This window comes from Oncorhynchus tshawytscha, linkage group LG13 (genome assembly GCF_018296145.1).
Source record: "Oncorhynchus tshawytscha isolate Ot180627B linkage group LG13, Otsh_v2.0, whole genome shotgun sequence".
NCBI classification, from domain to species: domain Eukaryota; kingdom Metazoa; phylum Chordata; class Actinopteri; order Salmoniformes; family Salmonidae; genus Oncorhynchus; species Oncorhynchus tshawytscha.
This window is the reverse complement of record NC_056441.1, coordinates 77816541-77832305: the sequence shown is the minus strand read 5'-3', so window position 1 is coordinate 77832305 and position 15765 is coordinate 77816541. Positions and strand designations below refer to the sequence as shown.

The following is a 15765-nucleotide window of genomic DNA, read 5'->3' as shown; positions in this document are numbered from 1 at the left end:
CTCTCTCTCTCTCTCTCTCTCTCTCTCTGTCTCTCTGTCTCTTTGTCTCTCTCTTTCTCTGTCTCTCTAGCCCTCTAGCTCTGTCTCTCTCTCTTTCGCGCTCCCTGTCTTGCTCTCGCTCTTTCTCTCTGTCTCTGTCTCTCTCTCTCTGTCTCTCTCTCTCTCTCTCTTCCTCTCTCTCTGTTTCTCTCTCTCTCGCTCTGTCTATTTCTGTCTCGCTGTCCTTCTTTCTCTGTCTGTCTGTCTGTCTGTCTGTCTGTCTGTCTGTCTGTCTGTCTGTCTGTCTGTCTGTCTGTCTGTCTGTCTGTCTGTCTGTCTGTCTGTCTGTCTGTCTGTCTGTCTGTCTGTCTGTCTGTCTGTCTGTCTGTCTGTCTGTCTGTCTGTCTCTCTCTCTCTCTCTCTCTCTCTCTCTCTCTCTCTCTCTCTCTCTCTCTCTCTTGCTCTGTCTCTTTCTGTCTATATATATATATATACAGTGTTGTAACAATGTACAAATGGTTAAAGTACACAAGGGAAAATAAATCAGCATAAATATGGGTTGTATTTACAATGCTGTTTGTTTTCACTGGTTGCCCTTTTCTTGTGGCAACAGGTCACAAATCGTGCTGCTGTGATGGTACACTGTGTAATTTCACCCAGTAGATATGAGAGTTTATTAAAATTGGATTTGTTTTCAAATTCTTTGTGGATCTGTGTAATCTGAGGGAAATATGTCTCTCTAATATGGTCATACATTGGGCAGGAGGTTAGGAAGTGCAGCTCAGTTTCCACCTCATTTTGTGGGCAGTGAGCACCTGTCTTCTCTTGAGAGCCAGGTCTGCATACGGCGGCCTTTCTCAATCTATCTCTCTCTCTCACTGTCTCTCTCTCTGTCTGTATCTCTCTCTCTCTCTGTCTCTCTGTCTCTGTTTCTCTGTCTCTCTCTCTGTCTCTCTGTTTCTCTGTCTCTCTCTGTCTCTGTCTCTCTCACTGTCTCTCACTGTCTCTCTCTGTCTCTCTGTTTCTCTCTGTCTCTGTCTCTCTCTGTCTCGCTCTCTCTCTGTTGCTCTGTCTCACTCTCTCTCTGTCTCTCTGTCTCTCTGTTTCTCTGTCACTGTCTCTCTGTCTCTCTCACTATCTCTTTCTCTGTCTCTCTCTCTTTGTCTCTCTCGCTCTCTGTCTCTGTTTCTCTCTCTTTATTTCTCTGTTTCTCTGTCTCTCTATTTCTCTGTTTCTCTGTTTCTCTGTCTCTCTCTCTCTCTCTCTCTCTCTCTCTCTCTCTCTGTCTCTCTGTCTCTTTGTCTCTCTCTTTCTCTGTCTCTCTAGCCCTCTAGCTCTGTCTCTCTCTCTTTCGCGCTCCCTGTCTTGCTCTCGCTCTTTCTCTCTGTCTCTGTCTCTCTCTCTCTGTCTCTCTCTTCCTCTCTCTCTGTTTCTCTCTCTCTCGCTCTGTCTCTTTCTGTCTCGCTGTCCTTCTTTCTCTGTCTGTGTCTGTCTGTCTGTCTGTCTGTCTGTCTGTCTGTCTGTCTGTCTGTCTGTCTGTCTGTCTGTCTGTCTGTCTGTCTGTCTGTCTGTCTGTCTGTCTCTCTCTCTTGCTCTGTCTCTTTCTGTCTCGTCCTTCTTTCTCTGTCTGTCTGTCTGTCTGTCTGTCTGTCTGTCTGTCTGTCTGTCTGTCTGTCTGTCTGTCTGTCTGTCTGTCTGTCTGTCTGTCTGTCTGTCTGTCTGTCTGTCTGTCTGTCTGTCTGTCTGTCTGTCTGTCTGTCTGTCTGTCTCTCTCTCTCTCTCTCTCTCTCTCTTGCTCTCTCTCTCTCTCTCTTGCTCTCTTGCTCTCTTGCTCTCTTGCTCTCTCTCTTGCTCTCTGTCTCTGTCTCTCTGTCTCTGTCTCTCTGTCTCCGTCTCTACCGCTCTCACTCTCTTTCATCCTACTTTAAATAAGATGTGAGGGTATTTATTAAAATACAAATGAAAACAGTATGTCATTAAGGAGAGGGACTGAGGGGGAACCAGGAGAGAATATGTGTAAACATAGCAGCCCCAGACCAGTTATGAGGAGCAAAGCAGAATTTCAGCTTTTTTTAAACCAGGTAGGCTAGTTGAGAACAAGTTCTAATTTACAATTGCACATTGAATAAACAAACGTACAGTCAATAATACAGTAGAAAAAAAATCTATATACAGTGTGTGCAAATGAGGTAAGATAAGGGAGTTAAGGCAATAAATAGGCCATGGTGGCGAAGTAATTACAATATACCAATTAAACCCCGGAGTGATTGATGTTATGTGAGAAGATGATGCGCAAGTAGAGATACTGGGGTGCAAAGGAGCAAGATAAAGAAAGAAATACAGTATGGGGATGAGGTAGTTGGATGGGATATATTACAGATGGGTTATGTACAGGTGCAGTGATCTGTGAGCTGCTTTGACAGCTGGTGCTTAAAGCTAGTGAGGGAGAATTCAATGATTTTTGCAGTTCGTTCCAGTCATTGGCAGCAGAGAACTGTAAGGAATGGCGGCCAAAGGAGGAATTGGCTTTGGGGATGACTAGTGAGATATACCTGCTGGAGCGTGAGATACGGGTGGGTGCTTCTATGGTGACCAGTGAGCTGAGATAAGGCGAGGCTTTACCTAGCAGAGACTTGTAGATGCCCTGGAGCCAGTGGGTATGGCAACGAGTATGAAGCGAGGGCCAGCCAACAAGAGCATACAGGTCGCAATGGTGGGTAGTATATGGGGCTTTGGTGACAAAACGGATGGCACTGTAAGAGACTGCATCCAATTTGTTGAGTAGAGTGTTGGAGGCTATTTTGTTTACAGTCTAACCAGACACCTAGGTATTTGTAGTTGTCCACATATTCTAAGTCAGAACCAGAGTAGTGATGCTGGATGGGCGGGCAGGTGCGGGCAGCGATCGGTTGAAGAGCATGCATTTAGTTTTACTTGCATTAAAGAGCAGTTGGAGGCCACGGAAGGAGAGTTGTTTGGCATTGAAGCTCTTCTGGAGGTTAGTTAACACCGTGTCCAAAGAAGGGCCAGAAGTATACAGAATGGTGTCGTCTGCGTAGAAGTGAATCAGAGAATCATCAGCAGCAAGAGCGACATCATTGATGTGTTGTGAAGCGAGTCGGCCCGAGAATTGGACCCTGTGGCACCCCCATAGAGACTGCCAGAGGTCCAGACAACAGAATGATACAAGCTATCAAAGCAGAATGAAACAAGCTATCAAAGCCTTGCCCAGGAGTAGACAGAGAAACTCAGACCATGTTCCCTCCCAGCTCTCAGACCGTGTTCCCTCCCAGCTCTCAGACCGTGTTCCCTCCCAGATCTCTGGAGCAGCCTCTGGCATGGCTGACTTGGGGAATACATGCCGGCTATTATGTGTAACCACACCATCAGATGTGACAGTTGTGTGTAATTCATTAACCTGGTGATGGATGGAATGGATATTTTAACTGTGTGTGTGTGTGTGTGTGTGTGTGTGTGTGTGTGTGTGTGTGTGTGTGTGTGTGTGTGTGTGTGTGTGCGTGTGCGTGTGCGTGTGTGTCCAGATCAGAGTGATGAAGCTATGTGAGTGTTTGTCAGTTGGATGTGTTCCTGGCTGTAATGAGTCCATGTCCATCTACTAATTGGCCTGCTTCCTCTCTTCCTGCAGAACCTACTGTTTCCCAACCAGCCCCAGCAGCCCAACAGTCGCTTCTCTGTGTCCTCCAGTGGAGACCTGACCATCTCGGCCGTGCAGCGGGCAGACGCAGGCTACTACATCTGCCAGGCCCTGACCGTGGCTGGCAGCATCCTCGCCAAGGCCCAACTAGAGGTCACAGATGGTGAGGCCTGCCGCATACCCGCCCCGATGCCAAAACTCAACAACATCACCCATTAATGCAGTATGCATACACACTCTGCAATGCTATCAGCACACACACACACACACACACACACAGATATCAATGCAGACACACACATACCTGTGCAGACACATAATTAACACAGACGCACACATCCAGACGCACACAGCCAGACACAGCCAGATGCACGCAGCCAGACACACAGCCAGATGCACGCAGCCTGACACACACAGCCAGACGCACACAGCCAGACACACACAGCCAGACACACACAGCCAGACACACACAGCCAGACACACAGCCAGACACACACAGCCAGACACACAGCCAGACGCACACAGCCAGACACACACAGCCAGATACAGCCAGATGCACGCAGCCAGACACACAGCCAGATGCACGCAGCCTGACACACACAGCCAGACGCACAAAGCCAGACACACACAGCCAGACACACAGCCAGATGCACGCAGCCTGACACACACAGCCAGACGCACACAGCCAGACACACACAGCCAGACACACAGCCAGATGCACACACAGCCAGACACACAGTGAGACACACAGCCTTCACTGTACTCCAACTAGATAATACACACGCATGAATTAACAGTGAGGAAAGAGTCTTTCTTTTGGAGTGAATTAACAGAGTGAATTAACAGAGTGAATTAACAGAGTGAATTAACAGAGTGAATTAACAGAGCACATGCCTTGCCCGGTTGACTCTCTAATGGGTATTTTGCCCTTGAGCGTCCCCATCCCCAAAAGTACTGTGGGAAATGTAGCGTAAAAGAAACCTCATTTTACCATGTACAGGAATTTTGACGGAGAAATATCTACAAACTATACTTGCCCATGACCTTGCTTTTGCAACATTTCATTTTTTTAATATATTTTTTATATTTTTACGACAGAATTGAATGAAAAACTTGTTCAAGTTTAGCTGGAGAGGGAGTACAGCATTGCCCTTGAGTCTCAGTATAATGATCGGCAACATCTGACTGAGGGATGCAGTGAGTCAAGGACTGAGTGATTGATTGAGTGAGTGACAGCAGTTAGTCTCCAGGATGACTTATGAGAGCCTGCTCAGTCCCACTGCCTCTAATCTGTTCTGCTGTGGAGATGGGAAGATGGATAGACGGCAGTTCAGAAACCTTGTGAAGGATCAGCCTGGAGAAAGAAGAAAAGCATGTCAGACACCATTTTGTAAGAGAAGGGGATTTTGAATTGTTGTGATCTCACTCCGTGTTTCTTAGTATGCTTTTCTATGTCCTTAAAATGGGTTTTAGAGGTCAGAACCTTAAGACACATTACTCGTCTCATGTTCTAGTGTTCAAATCAAATGTTATTTGTCACATACTGTACACATCTAGTAGATGTATTGGTACCCCCTGCATATAGCCTTGCTATTGCTGCTCTTTAAATTATTTGTTAGTTTTATTTTTCTTAAAACTGCATTGTTGGTTAAGGGCTTGTAATTAAGCATTTCACTGTAAGGTCCACACCTGTTCTATTCGGCGCATGTGACAAATAACATTTGATTTGATTGTGGGTGTAGCGAAATGCGTGTTTCTAGCTCCAACAGTGCAGTAATATCTAACTAGATTTACTGTGTATGTACTGTCTGTTGGAACACACACACATCCTGTATTCTAAGGGTGTGTGGTACTGTCTGTCTATCTACGCCTCTGTGTAGGTATAGGGAGGTAAGGGAGTGTATGGCTGGACTGTGTAAGAGGAGGAACGTGTGAGGGAGTTGGGTGTTAGGCAGAGCTGAGGGAGGGAGGACAGGAGGAGTGGAGGAGGAGGGCTAGCTGGCTGTCTAGGGCGAGGTCATGGTCACCCCCTGCTGCTGGGAGCAGGTGATTCAGTGTCCTGGGAGGCCAGCAGAGTAGCTGGGTTCAAGGAGATCGGTAATGAGAAATTCCTGATGCAAACAGTCAAGGCCACCCCCCCCCCCTTACTCTCCTGCTCTCCTCCCAGGCCTCCATCACTTCATCACACCACCCATCCACCACCATCCTCATCATCCCCTCCTTGCTGGACCAGAATAGCCAAACTCACCCAGGGTTTTATTATACTTTCTGTCATAATATGTTAACATGTACTGCTGTGGAGTCATTACTCAGAGCCGACGGAATCATTAAGACACATAACAGAACCCTTCCAGGTGTGTTTCTGTGTCTAAGCATTGGAACACATATGGCTCCATCTGAGCCAATAATGGCCATTAGAATCATGCCAAGTGATAACAGTGACAAGCAGATAACTCCCTCAGTGAGTTAATGGGGAAAGTAGAACTCACAGTGAGGCCTTAGATGTACAGATAGGGCTGTTTTTAATGCTCTCTGGGTGCAGGTTAGACTCATGGTAATCTTGGTTGATGTATTTAACCACCAGCAGTTCTGATTAAAGCATTCCAGCGTGGTGGAAAAGGTTGGAATATTATCACTGAAATAGAAATAAATGATGAATTCAGCAGGGCCCATATGGGGTAGATTCACCTTCTCTCCATTTTTCTCTCAGCTAAAGATAATCATGCCATGGTTATCTCAGCTAAAGATAACGAAGCCATGGTTCTCTCAGCTAAAGATAATTAGGCCATGGTTCTCTCTGCTAAAGATAATTAGGCCATGGTTCTCTCTGCTAAAGATAATTAGGCCATGGTTCTCTCTGCTAAAGATAATTAGGCCATGGTTCTCTCTGCTAAAGATAATTAGGCCATGGTTCTCTCAGCTAAAGATAATTAGGCCATGGTTCTCTCAGCTAAAGATAATTAGGCCATGGTTCTCTCTGCTAAAGATAATTAAGCCATGGTTCTCTCTGCTAAAGATAATTAAGCCATGGTTCTCTCTACTAAAGATAATTAAGCCATGGTTATCTCAGCTAAAGATAATTAGGCCAATTGTTCTCTCAGCTAAATATAATCAAGCCATGGTTCTCTCAGCTAAAGATAATTAGGCCATGGTTCTCTCAGCTAAAGATAATTAGGCCATGGTTCTCTCAGCTAAAGATAATTAGGCCATGGTTCTCTCAGCTAAAGATAATCAGGCCATGGTTCTCTCAGCTAAAGATAATTAGGCCATGGTTCTCTCTGCTAAAGATAATTAAGCCATGGTTCTCTCTGCTAAAGATAATTAAGCCATGGTTCTCTCTGCTAAAGATAATTAAGCCATGGTTCTCTCAGCTAAAGATAATTAGGCCATGGTTCTCTCAGCTAAAGATAATTAGGCCATGGTTCTCTCAGCTAAAGATAATTAGGCCATGGTTCTCTCTGCTAAAGATAATAATTTCATGGTTCTCTCTGCTAAAGATAATAATTTCATGGTTCTCTCTGCTAAAGATAATAATTTCATGGTTCTCTCTGCTAAAGATAATCATTTCATGGTTCTCTCTGCTAAAGATAGTAATTTCATGGTTCTCTCTGCTAAATATAATCATTTCATTGTTCTCTCAGCTAAAGATAATTTCATGGTTCTCTCTGCTAAAGATAATAATTTCATGGTTCTCTCAGCTAAAGATAATCATTTCATGGTTCTCTCAGCTAAAGATAATAATTTCATGGTTCTCTCTGCTAAAGATAATCATTTCATGGTTCTGCCATACCAAGGCATTTATGTTTCTTCCATCCCTCCTTCTGACTTCCCTGCAGGAGAGAAAGTGAAAGAAGGAGATAGTAAAGAGAAAGAGGAAGAGAGAGAGAGAGGGTGTGATGTGTTGAAAGGTTCACGAAGTTGACTGTCTAATTAGCCCCTGCAGGTCTGACATCATTAATCCTACCTGTTAGTTAATGTGTGCTGTGTAATGCCAGGGGACTCCACAGTATTCACCACAGCTGACACAGAAACAGCCAGGGCACGGTAACTGTAACTCACTGATACAGCTCCTCTGACATGTACACTATTTCACAGTACATCCCACAGACATTCTCCCACACATTACAAAAGCATATGTTCATCCAAGCAGCATTGAACATTAGCACTGAAATAAACAAAGCAAAACATTTTATTTTCCTCACAGAGGGTTTGTTACATTATTGCAATTCTGACTGATTTGGATCATTTCTGTGGGGTGCTACTCTCTGGAGAGTGAAATGTTTGTTTCTGCTCTGGGTGCCAGTGGGGACCTCTGATAGTGTTCCCTACTGAACATGATGGAGTATTTATCTGAACCACCCTGAGTCAACAGGCAGTGTCTCTGCCACTGTACGCCACCACAGACTCCTGGGTAAGGTGTAAATGTAAGGGTATTCAGCCCCACGCCACATCAATAGACAGTCTGGAAAACAATACTCAGCAATTCTTTCTCCGCTTCCTGGAAGCATAGTCAGGGCGTCGTCATTGTCCTGTGGTGGAATTACAAGACCTGCTGAGAAAATAGACCAGCTTTATGATATCGTTACCACATCCTTTCACTTTATGATAAATCCATTAAAAGGCTTACAGATGTAGGATCTTAAATTGATTCCCCCCCGTTGCAGGATCATTTTCCTGTGCAGGAAATGTTTTACTTGTAGAGTATTTGAGTTTCAAAAATACTTCAGAAGTTTGTAATTTCCACTTTGAAATGTCAGACTTTTATGAAAAATCCTTTAAAAAAATTATAATCCACATAATAATTCACATTATCTGTTGCTGCAGAATTGTTTTCCTGCTGTATCAAACAGGCTCTCTGTCTCTCCAACACTCTGTCTCTCACCTTATCCCAGTGCTGACAGACAGGCCTCCGCCCATAATCCGTCAGGGTCCTTCCAATCAGACGCTGGGAGTGGACAGCGTGGCCCTGCTAAAGTGTCAGGCGTCAGGAGACCCCATCCCCTCCATCAGCTGGCTGAAGGACGGGGTCAGTCTGCTGGGGAAGGATCCCCGCATGTCCCTGCAGGAGCTGGGCAGCCTCCAGATGAGGAGCCTCAGGGTGAGAACCACTGGAGCCACAGCCTGGTCCACTCATAAAGATAATCAAATCAAATCAAATAGAATTTTATTGGTCACATACACATGGTTAGCAGATGTTAAAGCGAGTAGAAAAATGCTTGTGCTTCTAGTTCCGACAGTGCTAGAACTACGCACACACTAGCAATGTGGTTCATATGATGAGGGCTGTAAATATACTGTGTACTATTGTGTAAATCCTTGTATGCAGCCTTCATTCTCTACCTTCCTGTTTCCATCCATTCCCCTTAATGGATCTCTGTCTGGGACTCTGTCTCCTCTCTCTCCCCTCTGGGTGTGTCACATGCTTAGGCATGCATGAGCGTGATGTGAGGAATCATATTGCTTTAAAGAGATTAATGGGCAATATTGATTTTAATAAATTGTTTGATACTATCACTTAGTGACACGGCGGCTCTTACAAGAGTCTGCTGTAGAGGGCTGGACGGGTTCCAGCTGCAGGAGTGAACAGTTAAACAACACACGTACACACACACACACACACAAACCTACAACATTTAGGGTAGATTGAATTAAAAATCCTCACATCCTCCTTTCCCCACTCCGAGGCCTCGGTGGAATATCCATTAAGCTTGACAAAGTTGCCGACCACTGACATTTTATTTAATAAATGGAGGGAAGGAGCAGAGACAAAAACCAACAAACAACTAACATTCTAGAGAGAGTGGGATGGAGAGCCAAGCCAGCTGTCATCGGTCCAGGGGGCTTCAGTGGCCCACCCTAAATGAATTAGCCAGCCTTTGTTGCGGTTGGTGGGGTGGTGGGGGGACAGCGGGAACAGGGGGATAGCGGGAGGGGGGTAAAGTGGTGGGGGGGTTAGGAGAAAATGGAATTCATTAGGAAATTTGCGTCAGCACTTTGAGGCACTCACAATGACACACAAATCAAATCAAACTTTATTTGTCACATGCCCCGATTACAACAAGTGTAGACCTTTACCGTGAAATGCTTACTCACAAGCCCTTAACCAACAGTGCATTTCAAGAGGAGTTAAGAGTCGTCACTGTTGTGACCCTTCACAAGACACACTGTTGTGACCTCAGGGATGGTCCCATCACATGACACACTGTTGTGACCTCAGGGATGGTCCCATCACAAGACACACTGTTGTGACCTCAGGGATGGTCCCATCACATGACACACTGTTGTGACCTCAGGGATGGTCCCATCACATGACACACTGTTGTGACCTCAGGGATGGTCCCATCACATGTTCTATGTTTATCCGTTCTACCCCAGCTTTCTGACTCTGGGATCTACACCTGTGTGGCTGCCAGCTCCAGTGGCGAGACATCATGGAGCGCCTTCCTGGAGGTCAAAGGTATGGCACAGTGAACATGTCTTCACCTAGTAAATACATGCTCATTATACCATACATACTGTATTCCATTCTGGGAATAGTTATTTATCCATTCCTCTTCATCCTCCCATTTAACAATAGTATCACGTTTCAGGGAAGACCCAGATTCAGACAATGTCAAAGTAACAAAAGTTTATTACTAGAAGAAGGGGCAGGCAAAACGACAGCTTAAGGGAAGCCAGAGGTCAGTGCTCCAGATCAGAGTCCGAAAGGTACAGAGCGGCAGGCAGCCTCAGGGTCAGGGCAAGCAGAGGTCAATAATGCAGAGGTCAATAATCCAGGGTGGTGTGACAAGCAGAAACGGCAGGGAGGGTCAGGGTCAGGGCAGTTAGAATGGTCAAAACTGGGAAAACTACAAAACAGGAACTAGAAACAGACAGGAGCAAGGGGAAAATGCTGGTAGGCTTGACGAACACAACGAACTGGCAACAGACAAACAGAGAACACGTGTATAAATACACTGGGGATAATGGGGAAGATGGGCGACACCTGGAAGGGGCTGGATAAAAGCACAAAGACAGTTGAAACTGATCAGGGTGTGACAAATATTTACTGGTCTCTTTCTCCTCCAGACCAAGCTGGTGTGATGGTCATTAAGAACCGTGATGACAACGAGCTCCTTGGCCCTCCCTCCAAACCCGACGTCACTGACGTCACCAAGAACAGCGTCTCGTTGTCCTGGCAACCCGGCCTGACTGGGGCCACGCCCATCTCCTCTTTTGTCATCGAAGCCTTCAGGTTAGTTATGAAGAACCGGAGTGATTTCCTTGTTTCACTTTTGTATTGCTTCTTAATTATTGCGGTAGCACATTTGTGATATCCTTTTTTTTGTCCCATTGCAGCCAGTCGGTGAGCAACAGTTGGCAGACGGTTGCGGACCACGTGAAGACCACGCAGTACACGGTCAAAGGCCTGCGCCCCAACACCATCTACCTGTTCATGATACGGGCGGTCAACACCCAGGGCCTCAGTGACCCCAGCCCCATGTCAGAGCCCGTCAGGACACAAGGTATTGGCCTTATACTCAGATAGAACTTTAAAGATTCTGGTAATCATTTTTCCTATCATAACATTTCTAATTTAGCCTCCCCTTCACATTGACTGCTGCAGCTTTCGATAGGGAAAAGGTCATCGTGTTCCAGTTAGATAGTTATCAGGGCCTCTCAGCACGGTACTGTGTGGGCTGTAACAGTTCTACCGAGATAGCCACCGCAACAACTTTCAGAGGTCAAACTATCCATCTCAGCTCTGCTCATTAAGGCTACAGTCAGGCAATTATGTAAAATAAGCATGTCTACTTTTGGAAAGCCTAAGTGAGTTAGCGCTATCCCTGCTATGTTAATGATCATAACTGGAGAAAATGACTGCCTCCAAACTCAAAGAAGATTAGATTAAGGTGCCGTATAGACCTCAGTCTTCTTATTACATTTATTTGATAAGTCCAGTCCACCGCAATACCCCTGCAACCTTTCGGTTAACATTGTCCAATTGCAGGCCACTATTAGGTTGTGCATGGAGAGAGGGAGTCAATTTGAATAGCAGTACATCTCTCTTTATTTGCTGTTGGCTTCGTTGTGATGCACAGAGATGGTTATTGGCAATGGCAGTCACTGAAGATGAATTGATGTCTGCTTAACTGCGTTTGGCCTGTCGTCCTCTATTACGACTCTGTGATTCAAGACTTTATTGGCTGTTTTCATTGGGCCTGTTTTGAAATACTGTTTCCTCTTGTGAATAATGTTCTGTATTCGCCCATCTATTTCCCCTCAGTAAATAGGACCAAAATATGTCAGTTGCCATGATTGTGTATTTTCTTTGACCACACTGAATCTGCATTTCAATGGGGGTTTTGATTGGCTTTTAACTGAAAACACATGCAAATGTGAATGAAATGTGAACTGTGTTGGGAAATAGTCTCATAGTGTCATTCCTTCATGTGTTCAGAGTTCACTCGTTAATGTGGTAGTTGTTCTCTGGCTGGGCCTCAGTAAGAGCAGAGAGGAGAAGGGATCTTAAGGTCTCTCTTCCTTTTCTCAAACCCAAACGAGTTCTTTATTAAAACTGAAATGAGATCATTCTAATGCAGATGAAGTTGCTTCTTTTCAAATGAAGTCATGATCATAGAGTGTCGACTCCTTTGAGGAGTCTGATTGGTCTATTCATCCGTTCTCTCAACAAAACCTCTTATGATTGACTTGGCCTCATTGTAAGGAATGGAAGGAACCGTGGCTTTGAAAACTGAAGGAGGAAAACTGAAAGTAATCTATCTTTCTATCTCTCTCGCTTTTTCTTTCTCTCTCTCTCTTTCTCTCTCTCTCTACAGACATCAGTCCTCCAGCCCAGGGGGTGGACCACAGACATGTACAGAAGGAGCTGGGGGAGGTCATAGTTCGTCTTCACAACCCGGTCGTCCTGAGCCCCACCACCATTCAGGTCACCTGGACGGTAAGTGTCACACTGTGATTGGTCTTTAATGAGTCTGATATGAAGGATATAATGCTGCTCCCAGACAATGCCTAAATCCCCATCATGCCTCTACCATTCGTTCTATTGGCCAACGTGCAATCACTGGAGATTAGACAGGATGTGCTCCGTTCGAGACTCTCTACCAATGTGCCATTAAAAACTATAATATGTTATTTTTCACCAAGTTGTGGCTGAACGACGACACGGATAATAAACAGGTGGATCCTCACAATAGAGTCATGTTACTATCTATTTACCACCACCATTTACCACCATTTGGAAAATCTGACCATAATTCTATCCTCCTGATTCCTGCTTACAAGCAAAAACTAAAGCAGGAAGTACCAGTGACTCTCTCAATACAGAAGTGGTCAGTTGACGCGGATGCTACACTACAGGACTGTTTTGCCTCCACAGACTGGAATATGTTCTGGGATTCATCCAATGCCATTGAGGAGTATACAACCTCAGTCATCGGCTTCCCCATTAAGTACATCAATGATGTCGTTCCCACAGTGACCATACGTACATATCACAACCAGAAGCCATGGATTACAGGCAGCATCTGCACTGAGCTATTGGCTAGAGCTGCCACTTTCAATTAGTGGGACATTAATCCGGATGCTTATAAGAAACCCGCTGTGCCCTCAGATGGACCATCAAACCGGAAATCATCAATATAGGACTTGCAAACTATTACGGACTACAAAGGGAAACCATGCCACGAGCTGCCCAGTGATATGAGCCTACCAGACAGGCTAAATGCCCAAAGTTACACTGAAGCATGCATGAGTGCACAGGCTGTTCCGGATGACTGTGTGATCACGCTCTCCTTAGCCGATGTGAGCAAGACCTTTAAACAGGTCAACATTCACAAGGCCACAGGGCCAGACGGATTACCAGGACATTCACTCAGAGCATGAGCGGACCAACCGGCAAGAGTCTTCACTGACATTTTCAACCTCATGACTGTTGGGTCGACGGTTTCATTATTGCAATAATTAATCGATATTGAATAAAGATGATTGTTTGCAGAAATGACAAAGTCTCTCTCACTTGAATTGTTCTAAACTCTTCCAGGCGATCTCTATCTCGGATCACACACACCACATATTGTCTATGGAATGCCAGCTTTAGGTAATTATCACCAAGTCATTGTCAGCCTAAGCTATCTAGCACAACCCATTTCCTTGACCCTACGCCCAGACTAACTTCTGGAAGCTAAAGTGGAAACAATCTCTTTACAGAAGCAGAATGAAACAGACAAATGTCTTCCTATTTGTTAAGTATTAATGGCTAACTATTCATATCAAACAAAGCAGGTCAATTTGTAATTTTTCTATCACACGGTGTCAGAGGAAGGTCCAAAGAATTGTCAAAAACTGCAGTCACCCAAGTCATAGACTGTTCCCTCTGCTACCGCATTACCGGAGTGCCAAGTCTAAGTCCAAAAGGCTCCTTAACAACTTCTAAGACTACTGAACTATTTATTAAATGACCACCCAGACTATTTACATTGACACGCCCCGCCCCTTTGTTTTTACACTGTTGCTACTAGCTGTTTATTATCTATGCATAGTCACTTTACCCCTACCTACAGTACATGTAACTATTACCTTGACTACCCTGTACCCCCACACATTAACTTGGTACAGGTACCCCTTGTATATAGCCTCATCATTGTCTATTTTCTTAAAACTGCATTGTTGGTTAACTTCGGGGTAGGGGGCTAGAAAACAAACAAAAAATGTCTGGGAGTATAACAGAACCGATATAGCAGGCGAAAACCTGAGGATAATCCATAATGAGCTCACCAATCATTATAATGGCTGTCTATGGGAATATCAAGGGAATACCTCCCAGATTGCAGTTCCTAGAGCTTCCAGTAGATGTCAACAGTTTTTAGAAAGAGTTTCAGGCTTGTTTTTTTTAAATGAGCTAGAATTTGTAGTTTTTCTAGGTGGCTCCCATTTTGGCTGTATTATTGTGACGCACGTCAGTGAGGGCGCGCACTTCGTTATTTATCTCTGGTAATGAACATACTATGCTCCGTCTTAAATTTGATAATTTATTTACATATTAGGGTACCTGAGGATTGATTAGAACGTTGTTTGACTTGTTTGGACGAAGTTTATTGGTAACTATTGGGATTCATTTGTATGCATTTTGAACGAGGGAAACCGGTGGATTACTGAATCAAGCACGCCAACTAAACTGACTTTTTGGGGATATAAAGAAGGACTTTATTGAACAAAATTACCATTTGTGATGTAGCTGGGACCCTTTGGATTGTAAACAGAGGAAGATCTTCAAAGGTAAGTGATTTATTTTACCGCTATTTCTTTCTTTCGTGACGCCTTGTTTGGAAAATGTTTGTAATGCTTTTGTATGCGGGGCGCTGTCCTCAGATAATGGCATGGTATGCTATCGTCGTAAAGCCTTTTTGAAATCTGACAAAGCGACTGGATTAACAAGAAGTTAAGCTTTTATCTGATGTATAACACTTGTATTTTCATGAATGTTTAATATTACGAATTTTGTATTTTGAATTTTGCTCTCTGCAATTTCACCGGATGTTGGCCAGGTGTCCCACCTACCCCAAAGAGGTGTCTACACCTGTTGTATTTGGTGCATGTGACAATCCACCTGTCTGTCACAGACATAACTATTCAGCAGACTTTGCACTTAGTTACTGCTATTCAGCTCTGCCAGGTGTCTGTGTGTTTCTTTATTTTGTCAGATCAGATTAAATATGGGAAATCAATTTCAATTTACACCAACCTCATTCTCAAACAGTGTCTGAAGCTGTCCAGCTCTGGGCTGTTTTATGTCTTTGATTTTACAACCTTGAGTCCTAAAGTCATTAGAGTTGATATAAAGGGGATGATGATTCTTTGAAGCTGGCAATGTGTTCCTCAGGGCTCCTATTGGTGTTTTCATGTAAGGAAATATGAGTCAAATAAATCCTGAGACTCTACAGCTTTGAAATAGTATAATAACTGTCTCTTAAGTAAGTGGACATCAAACAGTTGATAAATGGTTTCTTTCAGCTGCAGAGAACATCAAAAGAGGTGTCAGGGACATCTGGTCCCATCAATCTTGCATCTATCTTTGGTTAATTTTGAAGTAAGACAAAGGCTTTGCATAGAAACAAGTACATTGACATTAC

The 15765-nt window shown here is 44.4% G+C and overlaps 1 protein-coding gene across 7 annotated transcripts in view; it reads left to right on the top strand.

Moving 5' to 3' along the window:
- robo2 (roundabout, axon guidance receptor, homolog 2 (Drosophila)) overlaps positions 1 to 15765 on the top strand; it is a 388246-nt gene that overhangs the window by 287288 nt on the left and 85193 nt on the right. For all 7 annotated transcript variants that reach the window (XM_042296388.1, XM_042296384.1, XM_042296385.1 and 4 more), the window contains exons 9-14: positions 3626 to 3797; positions 8527 to 8732; positions 10010 to 10091; positions 10703 to 10868; positions 10973 to 11139; positions 12454 to 12575. In XM_042296388.1, coding sequence (XP_042152322.1) covers positions 3626 to 3797; positions 8527 to 8732; positions 10010 to 10091; positions 10703 to 10868; positions 10973 to 11139; positions 12454 to 12575 — 915 coding nt within the window. The remainder of the gene's footprint in view (positions 1 to 3625; positions 3798 to 8526; positions 8733 to 10009; positions 10092 to 10702; positions 10869 to 10972; positions 11140 to 12453; positions 12576 to 15765) is intronic.